General features: G+C 42.8%; 1 protein-coding gene across 2 annotated transcripts in view; it reads left to right on the forward strand.

The window, feature by feature from the left end:
* The window catches only part of AOPEP (aminopeptidase O (putative)), a gene marked incomplete at both ends in the record, with an annotated part of 347,198 nt that overhangs the window by 241,546 nt on the left and 92,894 nt on the right, over positions 1–12,758 (forward strand). For both annotated transcript variants that reach the window (XM_084237515.1, XM_084237516.1), the window contains one exon: positions 7,530–7,590. In XM_084237515.1, coding sequence (XP_084093641.1) covers positions 7,530–7,590 — 61 coding nt within the window. The remainder of the gene's footprint in view (positions 1–7,529; positions 7,591–12,758) is intronic.

The raw sequence follows: 12,758 nt of genomic DNA on the forward strand, positions 1-12,758 counted from the left end.
TCAGCTGGAAATGGTCACAGGTGGGGCTACTGAGGTGATACTACAGCAGCAAGGCCAGGCTGGATAACACCAGATGCCAGACCAGACAGTAGCAGATGCAACAGCACCAGGAAGTAGTACTGGAGGATCCAAAGTGGTAGACAGCTCTGAGAGGTGGCCAGATACAGGTCAGTAGTGCCTGTCACAGGTCAGCAGTGCCAGTCAGCACTGGCCAGCAATGCTGGATAGCATGCATCAGGGAGCAACAGTGCCAGAGCCACCAGTGTTACAGCTCTTTAAAAGCTGTTGGCATACACCAACAGCAGGCAGCTCTTTTAGAGACGCCAGGTGCATGTCAACAGTGCTCTTTGAAGGTGGTATTAGAGGCAAGATGGGAGGCAGGTGCAGTAGTCAGGTCTCTGTGGAGGTCTTGGAGGTCTCAAAGTCTGGAGAAGTCATGGAGGTATCTGTGAAGGTCATGAAGTTTCAAAGTCTGCGGCAGTCTCTTCAAAGGTCTTTCCAGGAGTCCCAATGAATCTCTCTACAAAGGTTCTGACAAATGGTTCTGCAGCTGTCTGTTCAATGAATCAAGCCACTTATTCTCTGACCTATATGTCGTCAGGGTCCCTACCTTTCAAGGTTGATTAGCTGTTTGGTGCCAGTTAAGCACCAATCAGATTGGTCTATTTACAATCCTCTGCGGTCTCAAAAACCTTGAATGGCACTGGTGAAAACTCAGACTTGATGGGTCCTTTGAGAGTTTGAATCTGATTGGTCTGTTTATGATCCAGCACCATATTAAAAAGTAAAATCCCAGCTGTGTCCAGATGCAACCTACAATGAGATTAAGCAGGCTCAAGTGAGCAGTGGGCTCAGGGTAGCCAGGCATGGCATTGAAGGGGTCCCCATAGCAGAGCTGGGACATATGTCCAGGCAGCTAGAGCACAGGCTACCACTGCCAGGTTGGCCTAGTATCCTGCGGTACAGCCCAGGCCAAAGTCACTGGAGCTCAGGCCTGACCTGCAGGCTGCATGCACTGAGGCCAGCCATCAAGCCAGCCTTACTGAGGTAGGCCACAGCAAAACTGGTCATACCCTCACTGCAGCAGCAGCTGTGGAGCCCCTGTGACAATTAGGGAAAGAGGTGCCACTATAGGTTTTAAGTAGTGGAGTGACACCAGCAGATTGGAGAACACTCCGGGGGGCAGCATAGATGATAGAGAAATTGGGAAACCACTTAGAAACCAACATAGCATTTCACTAAAGAGATAGAGAGCATCCCCTGGCAGGGAGGGTGGTGCTAATAGTGGGTTTGAGAGTAATAAACAGATGTGGGGAATATTTCAGAGGTGCCACAGAAAACATGCAGTTGAAGAGAGGATTCTAACATGAACCTGGCCTTTCTTACTGGCCACTGACTTACACTCTGAAGTAGCACAGAAAATACAGGGGGCAAGTGTTTTGTCTGAAGAATCTGCCTGGAACAGAGGTGTAAGAGAGAGACTATTTGAAGGTAGAAGAGGAGAGATTAGGAGTTGTGTTTTACATATCTTCAATGTGAGGTTGCTGTTTAAATGCTGATTTTTTTTTTTTTTGAGACAAAGATTTTTTTTTAAAAAAGATGAAAGTGGTTACTTAAAAGAACATCCAGACAAATCTGGGTACCAACCTGCCTAGTACAGGATAGCCAGGGAGAAACATCCAATGTGCCTTGCCTTGCCTGATAGTCCACCAGTATCAGCAGTTACCAGTTTTTCCTTTGCTCATTAATTATTATGTTTGGGTGTGCATGTTCTTGTGTTTGTTTTAATTCAATACTTTTCCCCCCACATGGAGCTAGGGACTATTCATTATTAAATGTTTTGTCAGCAATCTTCAGTAACTACCCAAGCACAAATGATTTGTTTTGATAAAGAAATAAATACTGTATGCAATGCTTTGAGATTCTTTGAGATCCACATGTAGAAAAGGAACTTATAAATTTCTAAAATCATGAAATGAAAATTTTAAAGAAAGAATGTCAGTTGTATCCAGAACAAGAGCATTTTCTTTTCTATCCCCTGGTACTGAAGTCCCCAGTGCTTGTATTGTTGAGTGCCTGCCCTTCCAGAATTCTCTTGTCTATCCTTCATTTGAAAGTTATTTTCCTTCAGAGGCTCAGAGAGAATGTGATCTTTAGAATCTCAAGAGGCTGAAGATGGAAGCCAGAAGTGATAAAGACCTTTCTCTTAATCAGCAACAAGTTAACAGGCACAAATGGCAGATATGGCTAATAATCAACACCCCATCCATGTCACTCTGCCTGCAGAAACCAGCAGAGTGAGCAAATACAGCACAGGCAATGCCATTTTCATGCACACTTGTGTTTGTTTCTATGTCCTTTAACTTCATGAAAAGAAAAAATCTGTTACTTTCTCAGCTTTAACGCAGCTTATTTTCCTAACCAGCATCATGGTAGGGTGCCTAGCCTATTTTCTCCCCTCGGTATTAACTACATTTGACCACATTTATAGCTCAGGGAGACTGGAGATGAACCCCTGAAACTCTGATCTGCCTCACTGGATGCAAGACTACAGCTGGGCACTCACCAACCAGAGATAAAACAACCCGTGTTCCAGAGACCCAGGAGGACTCTGGGGCAGGCGGGGCCTGGGCTTTAGCTGGAAGTGCCACTCACTAGTACAAGTATGGGGGATGTGCAGTCATGGGTCCATGTACTTTTAGCTATCTGTATAAAATCAATTTCCATAGTGATCAGACATGCAGAAGAGTAATTTCCTGTAAGTCCTGGGTCCCCACTAAGTGGAAATGCTTCTGCTTGTCTGTTGTGATGATTTAAGCCACATGATCTCAGAGGGGGGAAAAAATCACCATTGGTTTACATTCTGAGCATCTTGATTTGAAAAAGTCAACCTTCATTTCTACCATGGTGAGATTTTCCATGTCCAGAATTGAAAATTCATTTGTGCTACCATGTCAAAAATTATGATCAAAATAGCAAAAACTACCTACATGTTACTATTTTTCTCTAAAACACAGTTCATTTCTTTCCTGAAAATAAAGCATTTTCGCATGGAGTCTCATGATTTCCTTGAGAGGTAATGCCATTGATAGTACCTTGAGCATTTTCTTTTCTAGCCCCAGGTACCAATAGCAGCTGGAGTTAATTCTCTCATCTTTCTCTCATAGTTTAACATCTTATTCCACATTAACAATCTATGAACAGGCCTTGGTGCAGTTTGATGTCTGCACTGATACTGGAAGTCTGAAAACCTGGGTCTTTCTCTTTGTCCGGGCTGACTTTGACCAGAGGCTTCTTAGGTTGCAGTTTCTCCATCTGCTAAAAAGCCACACAACAATTGACACCCACTTCACAAGGATATTATGAGGAATGAAGTGATAATGGTTATAAGATGCTTTGAACCTTTGCAAAGGAAAGTGATCTGAAAACACATGTTCTCTTCATTCATGGGAGAGTGTCTTTTGCTCCTGAGAGCAGCTGAACAATGAACTCTCCTGCCCTCACACTTTTGCCCCTCACAAGAGTCTCCCCATCTCTTCAGAACTATAATTGGAGGGCAGACAAACAGGGCAGCCGCAGCAGGGGCCAGGCCGCCTCCAGCAGGAGAGATGTGAGCAAGTAGAAGTCAGCCTTGTTTGGAACCAGTGCAGACCTTCCCCTTCTGCAGACTTTTCTGCACCATAAATCATGTTCTGATGCACTGTGCAGACAAGTTCAGCACAGAAAGAAAAGTGGGGCTTTGCCACCTAGTGACTTAGACTTGTATCCTAGCTCTTTAAGTTCCATCTCTTTGGCCTTGGATAAGTCCCTTACTTTCTTAGAACATTTATTTATTCATCTCTAAGATTTTAATATTGGTCTTGCACAGACATTGAAAATTTAAATGAGATTTTGTCTATAGTGTTTGGTATATGACAGACATTCAATAACATTAACTACTACTACTTTTATGCCTTTAATTGGCAGTGCAGAGAGGGGTTTTTGTTTGTTTTCTTTCTGGTGTCACTGTATGATAGTATTTCTGTATGTGCAAATGCTAAATACAGTAATGCAAAGTTTGCTTTAATATCTTTCAAATGAAATGCCCATCACATTTGGCCTAACCAGCTGTCCAGGCTGTAGACTGGCACAGATTGAACATGGATATATTCATGCTATGGAGAGTCAGCCTACAGAGAGCTGTGGAGTCTTTTGTCCTCACACCATCTGTCACGGCTCCAAAGTCATCCTCTACAACCATCCTGAGTATCCCACATCGATGAAGGCCTCCTTTCATGGTCACTCATTTGAACATATTTACAATCCCCTTTGGTTTCTCTGTCTCCAGCCTCTCCTTTGGTTACTTTTGCTCAAGTTCATTTGGTTCATGTCATCCAGCCCTGTTTCAGAGCCTTCTTGATGCATCCACAGCTGGGACTTCAGGGTCCTCAAGGACATCCTGCTTCCTTTTTTTTGGTCATTCTCTATGCAGCCAGTTGACCATGACTGTGTTCTTTCCTGCCTCTGCCCTACATGTGTCTTCCTTCCACTTTTTTTTTTTTTTTTTTTTTTTTTTTGCGTAAAAGAACTGGGGTGTAGGCTAGAGATGCAAGGGATGAAAGGATTCACCCAAGTTAGATTGGGAGCTGAACAAGCTAGTTAACTGAAATACACTGCTGAGGGGAGCAGCAGGCAAAACAGAAGAGGTCTGCTGTGCCATGTGGCTTCCTGGCTGGGGATCGAACTCAGGTCACAGTGGTGATAGTGCTGAGGCTTAACTCCTAGTCCACTAGGGAAGCCCATTCTCATTCCACTGCTATTGGTCTGCTCCATCCTTTGGGATAGTCTTCCTCTGCACACAGATCAAGATACCCTTGATGCACCTCCACTTCCTTCCAGCTGTTGCACCTAAAGCTGTCAATGGGGACCTCTTCACCTGCACAGAGCCCACATCTTTTTTCATGCCAGGCAGCCCTAGGACTGGTGTCTCATATCTCACAGCCACACCCTGGACTTTTCTATCACAACCTCCGACAGAATGTGTGCCTAGTAGACATCTACCAAATGTCTTGCATGGAAGACTTGGCCTTTTCTTTATGCTTTGGTAATGACTTGGCCCTCACTCAGTAACATTCCAGGACTCAAGTCCCCAGCCTCTCCTCATACCACTCCTAAAGAAACATCTTTAAGCTCAAAGTCCCCAAAGGAAATTTATGTCCCCATCCCATTATTCACCCGTCCTCCATGGGTAAACAACAGCTGTGCACCATCTTTTTCTAAAATCAGTCAAAAATGACTATGAAGTCACTCCTCAGACTTCTCCAGGATCTTAAATGTTATAGATCCAACGCACTTAGCCCTTTAATCCTCACCACTGCTCATTTCTAAGTCCTTTCTAAATTCTCCATCTCCCTCTTGAAGTTGTGGAAGTTTTAAGTCTGTCCATTTTCCTATGTCACAACATAGTTAAGTTCCATCCAGATTCAGTCTCTCCCTGTGGTTTGAAGTTCTGTTGGGAACTTTTGGCTCTCGGCTCCAGACTCAAGAGTTCATCACTCTGGAAAGGAAACAAATGAATGGCACACTTAAAATCATCAATGAAGGAGGGACAGGAAAGAAAATGGGCCCTTGCCTGCAGATCAGGGCAAACAATATAGAGGCCCAGCAGAGGCCTCCAGGGTTGCTTCGCACTTCACCCACCAAATGAACCACCCTCCCAGTAGTCAGACAAGATGAGGACAGTCTACTTGCTTTCCAAACAAGATCACAGTAAATGAAAATTATGCAGTCTCTTTACCATACAGCCTCACACATTGTACTATGACATAAACCAACTTCAAGTTTCCTTAGATACTTTCTAAGGGGCCCCTTTGACCCCAGTGTCCTGCTCCTGGTAGGTGGATTATGCCAAGTAAGAGTGTTTCCTCCCCTTGCAGTCAACTGAATGAATCACGTGCAAGTAAGAACAGTGACCTTGTCTAAGGTCCTTTGGAGGTGCTTCCTCTTTTTAAGTCACCTCACTGCACCTTGTGTGTGTGCACACACACTCGTACTCACACAGCACATGAACTCATGTTTCCACACTCGCAGCTTACAGAGTGAATGAAGCTGGCTATTTACACTGAGGTTGACACTGTTCAATGACAACAAAGAAGCAGTGGGGAAGTGGTGCCTGGCCTTTGAACTTAGGGGTGTCCAGTAATTCCACTGAGTCTGCAAACCTGGAGGAACCTGGCACAAGAAGCTTAGGGTGGTAGCCTTCTTCCTCCTATTCCTCTTGCCCTGCCTGGTCCTCCCACAGATGGGCATCATCTTGAAAATGAACTCCAGCCACTTTTTTGGCTGTATTTTTTTCTGTTGTGTTCGTATGTGACTTTTGCTTTTGCTGTGGCCTGGGAAGACAAAGGCACACCAGTGATATGCTTCCCCGCTGGGGAAGAAAAGAAAAGGAAAATATCAGTCAGCCCCTCTTCCCCAGCCCCGCCCAGGCCTGCTCCTCCTGTCCCTCTCCCTTACCACTGCCCAGTCTGTAGCACAACCCCAAGGCCAGGGGAGCACTTGACTTTCAGCACCTTAATGGATGTAGCGAGCTCTGTATTTTTCCACAACTACTTCTTTGAACAATTTTAAAAAGAGAGAGGAAGGAAAGGAAACTTTTATGCATATAATGTCGTACAGAATATATAATTTTTTTTTAAATTCAGAGTTTTACAACTTGGGGATATCTTACTGGCAATGTGATTATTATCTTAAAAATGAATACTTTTTATTGAGTCAATAGTGAAATCTGTTTTCATTCAATCAGATAGAAAATATCTCTGGGGATTTTTTATATCAGGAGTGTTCTGAGTGCTGGATTTAGAGAAGTGAGTAAAGTAGACATGGACCCTGACCTCAGAGAACCTCAATGCATAGAACCTCCATGCACAGAGGTCAGGAAGATACAGCCTATCTGTCGATCCTAAATATACTGCATGCTTAGCACATTTAGGGACTATTCAAATGAGTAGGGCATGAAACCAAAAGAATTTCCGTTGACTTTGGATCACAGGTAACCATCATAATATTTCGAATAAAAAACAACGAGAGCCTATTTGGAAGCAGAGGTTGTGGGAGCCGCAAGAACCCCTTGCTCCTGAGCCTCTTTGTGCTCCCATAGGACTTGTTGCTTTATAAAGTTGGAATTTCATTTGAATGCTGTGAGATGCTAGGAGTTTTGCATTTCACTTCCACTCCTCTCGGAAAGCAGTCACCACAGATGTATCCTGAACCTGCCCGTACTCTACCTGAATTGACATTTGCAACCAAAAGCTCTTTTCAAGGTACTACACCACCTGCAGAGGTAGGCCTGGGACTCTGAGGTTCGTAGTATGCATTCAGGGTCCCTGCCACACTTTAACATGGGCTACCACTACTCTTTCTCCAGAGAACAGGTCCTTTGGTGGAAGGTGGATGCTGTGGTGTTCCTATATAGTTAGAAAGAACCGTTCTGTGTAATAAGTGCTCTGTAACTTTTTAATCCTTTGCTTTTTGTTGTTTTATTTTTAAAGGCTTGAATTGTCTGTTGAAAACATCTTCCAAGACTGGCTTGAGAGTTCCGGAATACCACAGGTGCGCTCAAGAAAACCACTTTAGCGAGTCTGTGGGGAATAGTAAAGCTTGTCACTTAATGTATCAATTATGATAATGTTTTTATGTATACATCATATATATGTGGTACATATTGCACACATATATGTAAGAGAATAGATAACATGGATACATGTAAATACATACAAGCAATCATCTCTCTGTGTTGAAGTATCCCTGTGCTTAAAAAATGATGCTTTCCTACCCCTTTTCTGCCAGCCATTAAGGCTGTGCATCTGACTGCTACCTCAAGCAACCTGCTACTCACCAACCCTGAACTTTTGTCAAATGAAGTCTTGCAAAAGAGTGCATATTTTGTGTGGTGCAGCCCAGCAACAGTCCAAGTTCAATGAGTTGAGCGAGACAAGTGAGCTGGCTTCCTGCAGTTTCCTCAGACCTGTCCTTCCCCATGATTTCTCCATCATTTCCCCTCCACTTTTCCTATGATTTTTGTATCCCTGTCTCAGGCTGACGTTTGCATCTACATGAGTTTTTCAGATGCATTTTTCTGTCTTAGGACCAGGACCCATGCAACTTGAGGTTTTCTTCTCTCTCCCCTTTTTCAGCCCTTAGGCAAGTCTAAGGGAGAGATGAAAACCAGCCAAGCCTAGCTCTGTAAGGTCACCTGGCCTGGAAACTTCTCTCCACTCCAACTTCTGTGCTTTCTGGAGCCAGTGGTAGCCCCCACCCACTCAGCAGCCTGAGTGCTGATCCCCGTAGAGCATGGAACCTGGGGAGTCCAAGGGTGGCATCCCAGATGGGGCAGGTCAAAGGATATTGCTGGCCTAAAGCTTTCCCAGTCTTGGCAGTTGGCAGGCCCTCATAGTGGGTCCTAGTGTCTGGGAGTGGACCCCCATGGTGATGAGAAATTATGCCTTGGGCCCAGGCACGCAGCCCTGTTAGTCTGGTTTCATGGCTGGTTATATGAGCTTCCCTTGGGAGTGTCTGAATGTCAATGAATGTCTGTGAACCATGAAATTAAGGAACAGGAGGGGCCATTCTCCATTACCTTTTCATCCCTCTACTCACATCTTTGTCCTTTTCCACCACACAAGGGAAAATGTTAGCCACCAGGCACCATTAACTCATTCCTAAAAAGGACACCCTGCCTTTGGTTCAGGAATGCGTGTCACCCGTTAAAAGTTATTTATTTGACCCAATCCTTTTGGGGGTGAAAGAAAAAGAATAAAATCCTAAGTCCTAAAAAAACCATCAAAACAGGTGGAGTGAGGCAGCACCTGGTCCTGGGAAGCAGGGCTTTCAAGCCATGTGTATTATAATGAGTGCTTGTGATTTCTAAGACTGTGGCCTCCCAACCATGCCACTCGCTGTCCCCAGAGGGGACAAAGTTAAGGAGTTAAGATTTGTCTGATCCTAAATAGCCAAGTCTTGCCCTTCATGTTTCAAATGGGGGGAGGGGAGCATCTGCTGAAACCACCTGCCTTGTGTTCCATGGCCAGACTACAGCAAGACTCCCAGACATTCTTAGCAGAGCCTGGAAACTAGGAAGAGTTGAGAGCTCAGAGAGCAGACTCCAGAATTTCCTGGCCCAGAACAACAGGCTGCTGTATTCAGCAGTGAGCCCTGAGGGAACGGAAAAGAATGAGTCCTTAATCGAGTGCCCAGAAGCAGGCTCACCCCACTCGGGCTGTAGCACTGGGGTTGACCCTACTCATTCTCTGGAGGCTCTGTGATTTCCCCTGAAGAAGAGGAGGCCTTGCCACCAGCAGGAGGCTTTTGCTTTTCATTAAAGGGGGGAGGGGACATGTGAAGGGGAGAGCTCTGCCTCTGGGCAATACATTTTTCCAAAGGTTTTGTTGCATTAGTGACAGCTTATGGTGTAGACAAGAATCTCTGCTATAAACTGACGAAACCTGCTGTCAAAACATAGCCAGGTGCAATGAGGCCAGCAGCCCAGCTATAAATTGTCTTTAAGACCCAACTGGTATTTCCTTGGGTGCCTAACTGTTCGGTAAAAACAACAGTCTCAGACAGAAAAAAAAACCCTGATTTAGTGCACATCTTTCCATTGATGAATGATCAGACAGCATCTTTTTATTTCTTTACACATTTTGTGCCATTATTTATATGGTTGGTGATAATTTACCTGCTCACACTCCTTGAGAGTTCCTCCTCCTTTCCACTTCAGTGAAAGACTCTGCAAAGACTCAGAACCCTCTGCTGCAGGAGCTCCGTGGTGAATGGGACACCTTGTTCTTTGTCCTCACCATTACAGTATAAAGTTACTAGCATGCTTAGCCTGGATGGACAATGAGAGCACCAAAATTGCTCCGTGTTCTTTGTTCTCATTAAAAATGTCTGCCCACCAGCCATTGAAGTCTTTCATAACAAAAGAATCACGTTCTACTAGTGAAGTTTTCATTCACAGGTTACAGAGGCTTTCTGTCTTCTCTCAGGAATGCTTGCCTTGTGGTTGGCCTTGATTTTCCTTTTTGGCCATATTGAATGGAAATCATTATTTTTTTAATGTAGAAATAGCTTCGGCAGCAATAAAAGTAAGAATGAGTCCCAAAAAGTAAAAGAAATCAGGCCCAGACATCTCTAAAGACTCCCAACCCTTTGACTTTGCAAATAGATTTAAAATTAATTTTATCCTCAGCATTACTGATTATTTTCTTTATAACTTATTTCTGACTACAGATTCTGACTACATATTTACTTTGAGATGTAAAAAACTTGTAAATAAGGAAATAAAAATGGCCCAGAGATAATTTTTTTAATATAAGTTCTTTCAGTCATTTTTCTGGATATATGAATAAATAGCTTACCATTTTCTTTGTCTTCCTTTAAACATTAAAAAAAAATTAAAAATTCTCTTTTGCAAGTTTAAGCAATAGCAAAATGCAAAATGTCAAACAAAGCTCTTGTCTCAATCCACCAGCTTTCCTTCGGGCATCCCCTTTCTCTCCTTGAAATACTTCCCTTTTTCTGCGTTTAGGAAATATCATAACCTGCCTGATATTGTTGCTGTTTGTATTTCTCTCTTATAATCCCCTCCCCACTCTACCTGGGAAAGCCAGGGTTGTGTGTGACTCATACTAGTCTTACCTGCTCTGGTGCACACAAGATATTCAGGGACTAGGCTGATGTGGTACTAGCCACACAGTCGCTGAGCACTTGAAATATATCTAGTGTACCTGAGGAGCCGAATTTTTAATTTAATGTAATTTAAATGTATATTTAGAATCTAATAATTCAGTTATTGTTTGGAACAGCTTAGGTATGTCAATGAATCTAATTTTTCGACTGTAAATTTTATGAAATTTTAACATAGCATTATTTATTATTTCTGACTAAAATTTTGCATCTGAATTGAGATGGACTGTGCAATTCATCATATTTAGAAGACTTAGTATAAAAAAAAGTAAAATGAGATCACTAATAGCTTTAAAAATATTGGTGACATGTTGATATATTATTTTAGTACATCATAACCCAATCTATATCTACCTGATAAAACCTTATTGAAATTAATTTTAGCTGCTATGTCTCACTTTTTAAACATGGCAACTGGGATTTTAAATTAGAAATGTGTCTTGTATATATTCCTATTGAACTTTGCTGCTCTAAGCCTATTAATGCCTTAAGTGCTGAATTAATGCCTTAAGTGCTTAATGCTTTAAGATCCCCCACAAAATATATACTATTGAAATCATCCAATTTTTTTTGAAGATTTCTTTTTATTTATGCATACAAGAACTGGGTTTTAGGCTAGAGGTGTGGGGGGTGGCGAGGATGAGAAGATTCACCAGAGACAGAGTGGGGAACAGAACAAGCAGACTGACTGAAATACACTGCTGAGGGGAGCAACAGGTGAGTCAGGAGAGGTCTGCTGTGCCATGTGGGTTGCTTCCCTGGCCAGGGATCAAGCTTGTGCTGTGGTGGCTGTGGATAGCTTCATAGGTTGCATCTCAACCCCTTGCACCACCAGGGAGGTTCTGAAATCATCTAAATTTTTGTAAATGTATGTATAAAGATGGAGTTGAATGATCCTTCAGTCTCCTGTGACTGCAGGAATGATTGTAGTCGTGGATAAGGACTCAGAGTGCTGCTGTCATGGTAGGTACTCAGAAAGGCAGAAATACCTACTAATTACCAACCTCATTTCATCTCTTAAACTCCTAGGTGACCTGTTTCCCAAGGTACCGACAAATAGCACACTGGTAGACCTCATATTCCTTCTGTGGCTTTGTGACTCTTTGGGGGAAGTGTTCCGTAACTTGAAGCAGCAAAAGGGATAGAGAAGATAGGTATTGGGCAATCACGTAATGTTTGCTAGAAGCAGGCAGGAGTCAACTCAAGCTCACAGCCTTGTTCCTGAATCCTGAGATTTATAACAGTAGGTGATGCTTCCATTTTGGGAAAGGGCCACTTTTTTCCAAGCAAGCACCCACTGGCTGCCAAAGGCCACACAGCAGAGGATGGAAAATTTAAGTCTTGCAGGGAAAGTGCTGCAGTCACATAATGAGGAAACTTGATAAGAAATAATGCAAGACACTTTGTTAGTGGAGCAATGGTGTGCTTTTAGCACAGAGAAGGCCAAAAGTCGGGCTGTCTGTTAGGGGAATAATTTGCAGGCTTTATTTAGCTCTGATTATATAATATTATCAACATAATTTGAAGACTCATTAGGATATTTGATCTTAGTGGTGTCTATAAGAATTCTGCATTTAATGATCATTCAAGAAAACAAAGACTGATTATTTTGCAACTTCCAGAGAAATTATATTTTTCAAATTATATGTGCTATGCGATCTTTTATATCCATAATAGCAGTTACCATAGTGTGGTATACTTTGGGGGTTTCAAATAATTTTATTGTCATTTTTGACTAGTAGATTGACTCACATTTTCTAAATGACTAAACATCTCATCAGAGACCTCACTTGGGGCAGAGCCTGCAATGTTGACAAGTCACCACAGTCACTTACTATTCATTCAGGAGCTTGGCGCTTCCCACAAATTCCTCAAGGTGATAGACTCCATGGTAGTCAAAGAAAAGGGAGGGTTTTTATTAAAATCCTTTAATTTTCAATCTAATTTCTTTTATCTTTGGCAACTATGGTTTCATGCACATATTAGTTACTTGGCTGACATGACAAAATACCATGGGCCAGGTGGCTTAAACA

This window comes from Talpa europaea, assembly GCF_964194135.1.
Source record: "Talpa europaea genome assembly, chromosome: 7".
In the NCBI taxonomy this organism is placed as follows: Eukaryota; Metazoa; Chordata; class Mammalia; order Eulipotyphla; family Talpidae; genus Talpa; species Talpa europaea.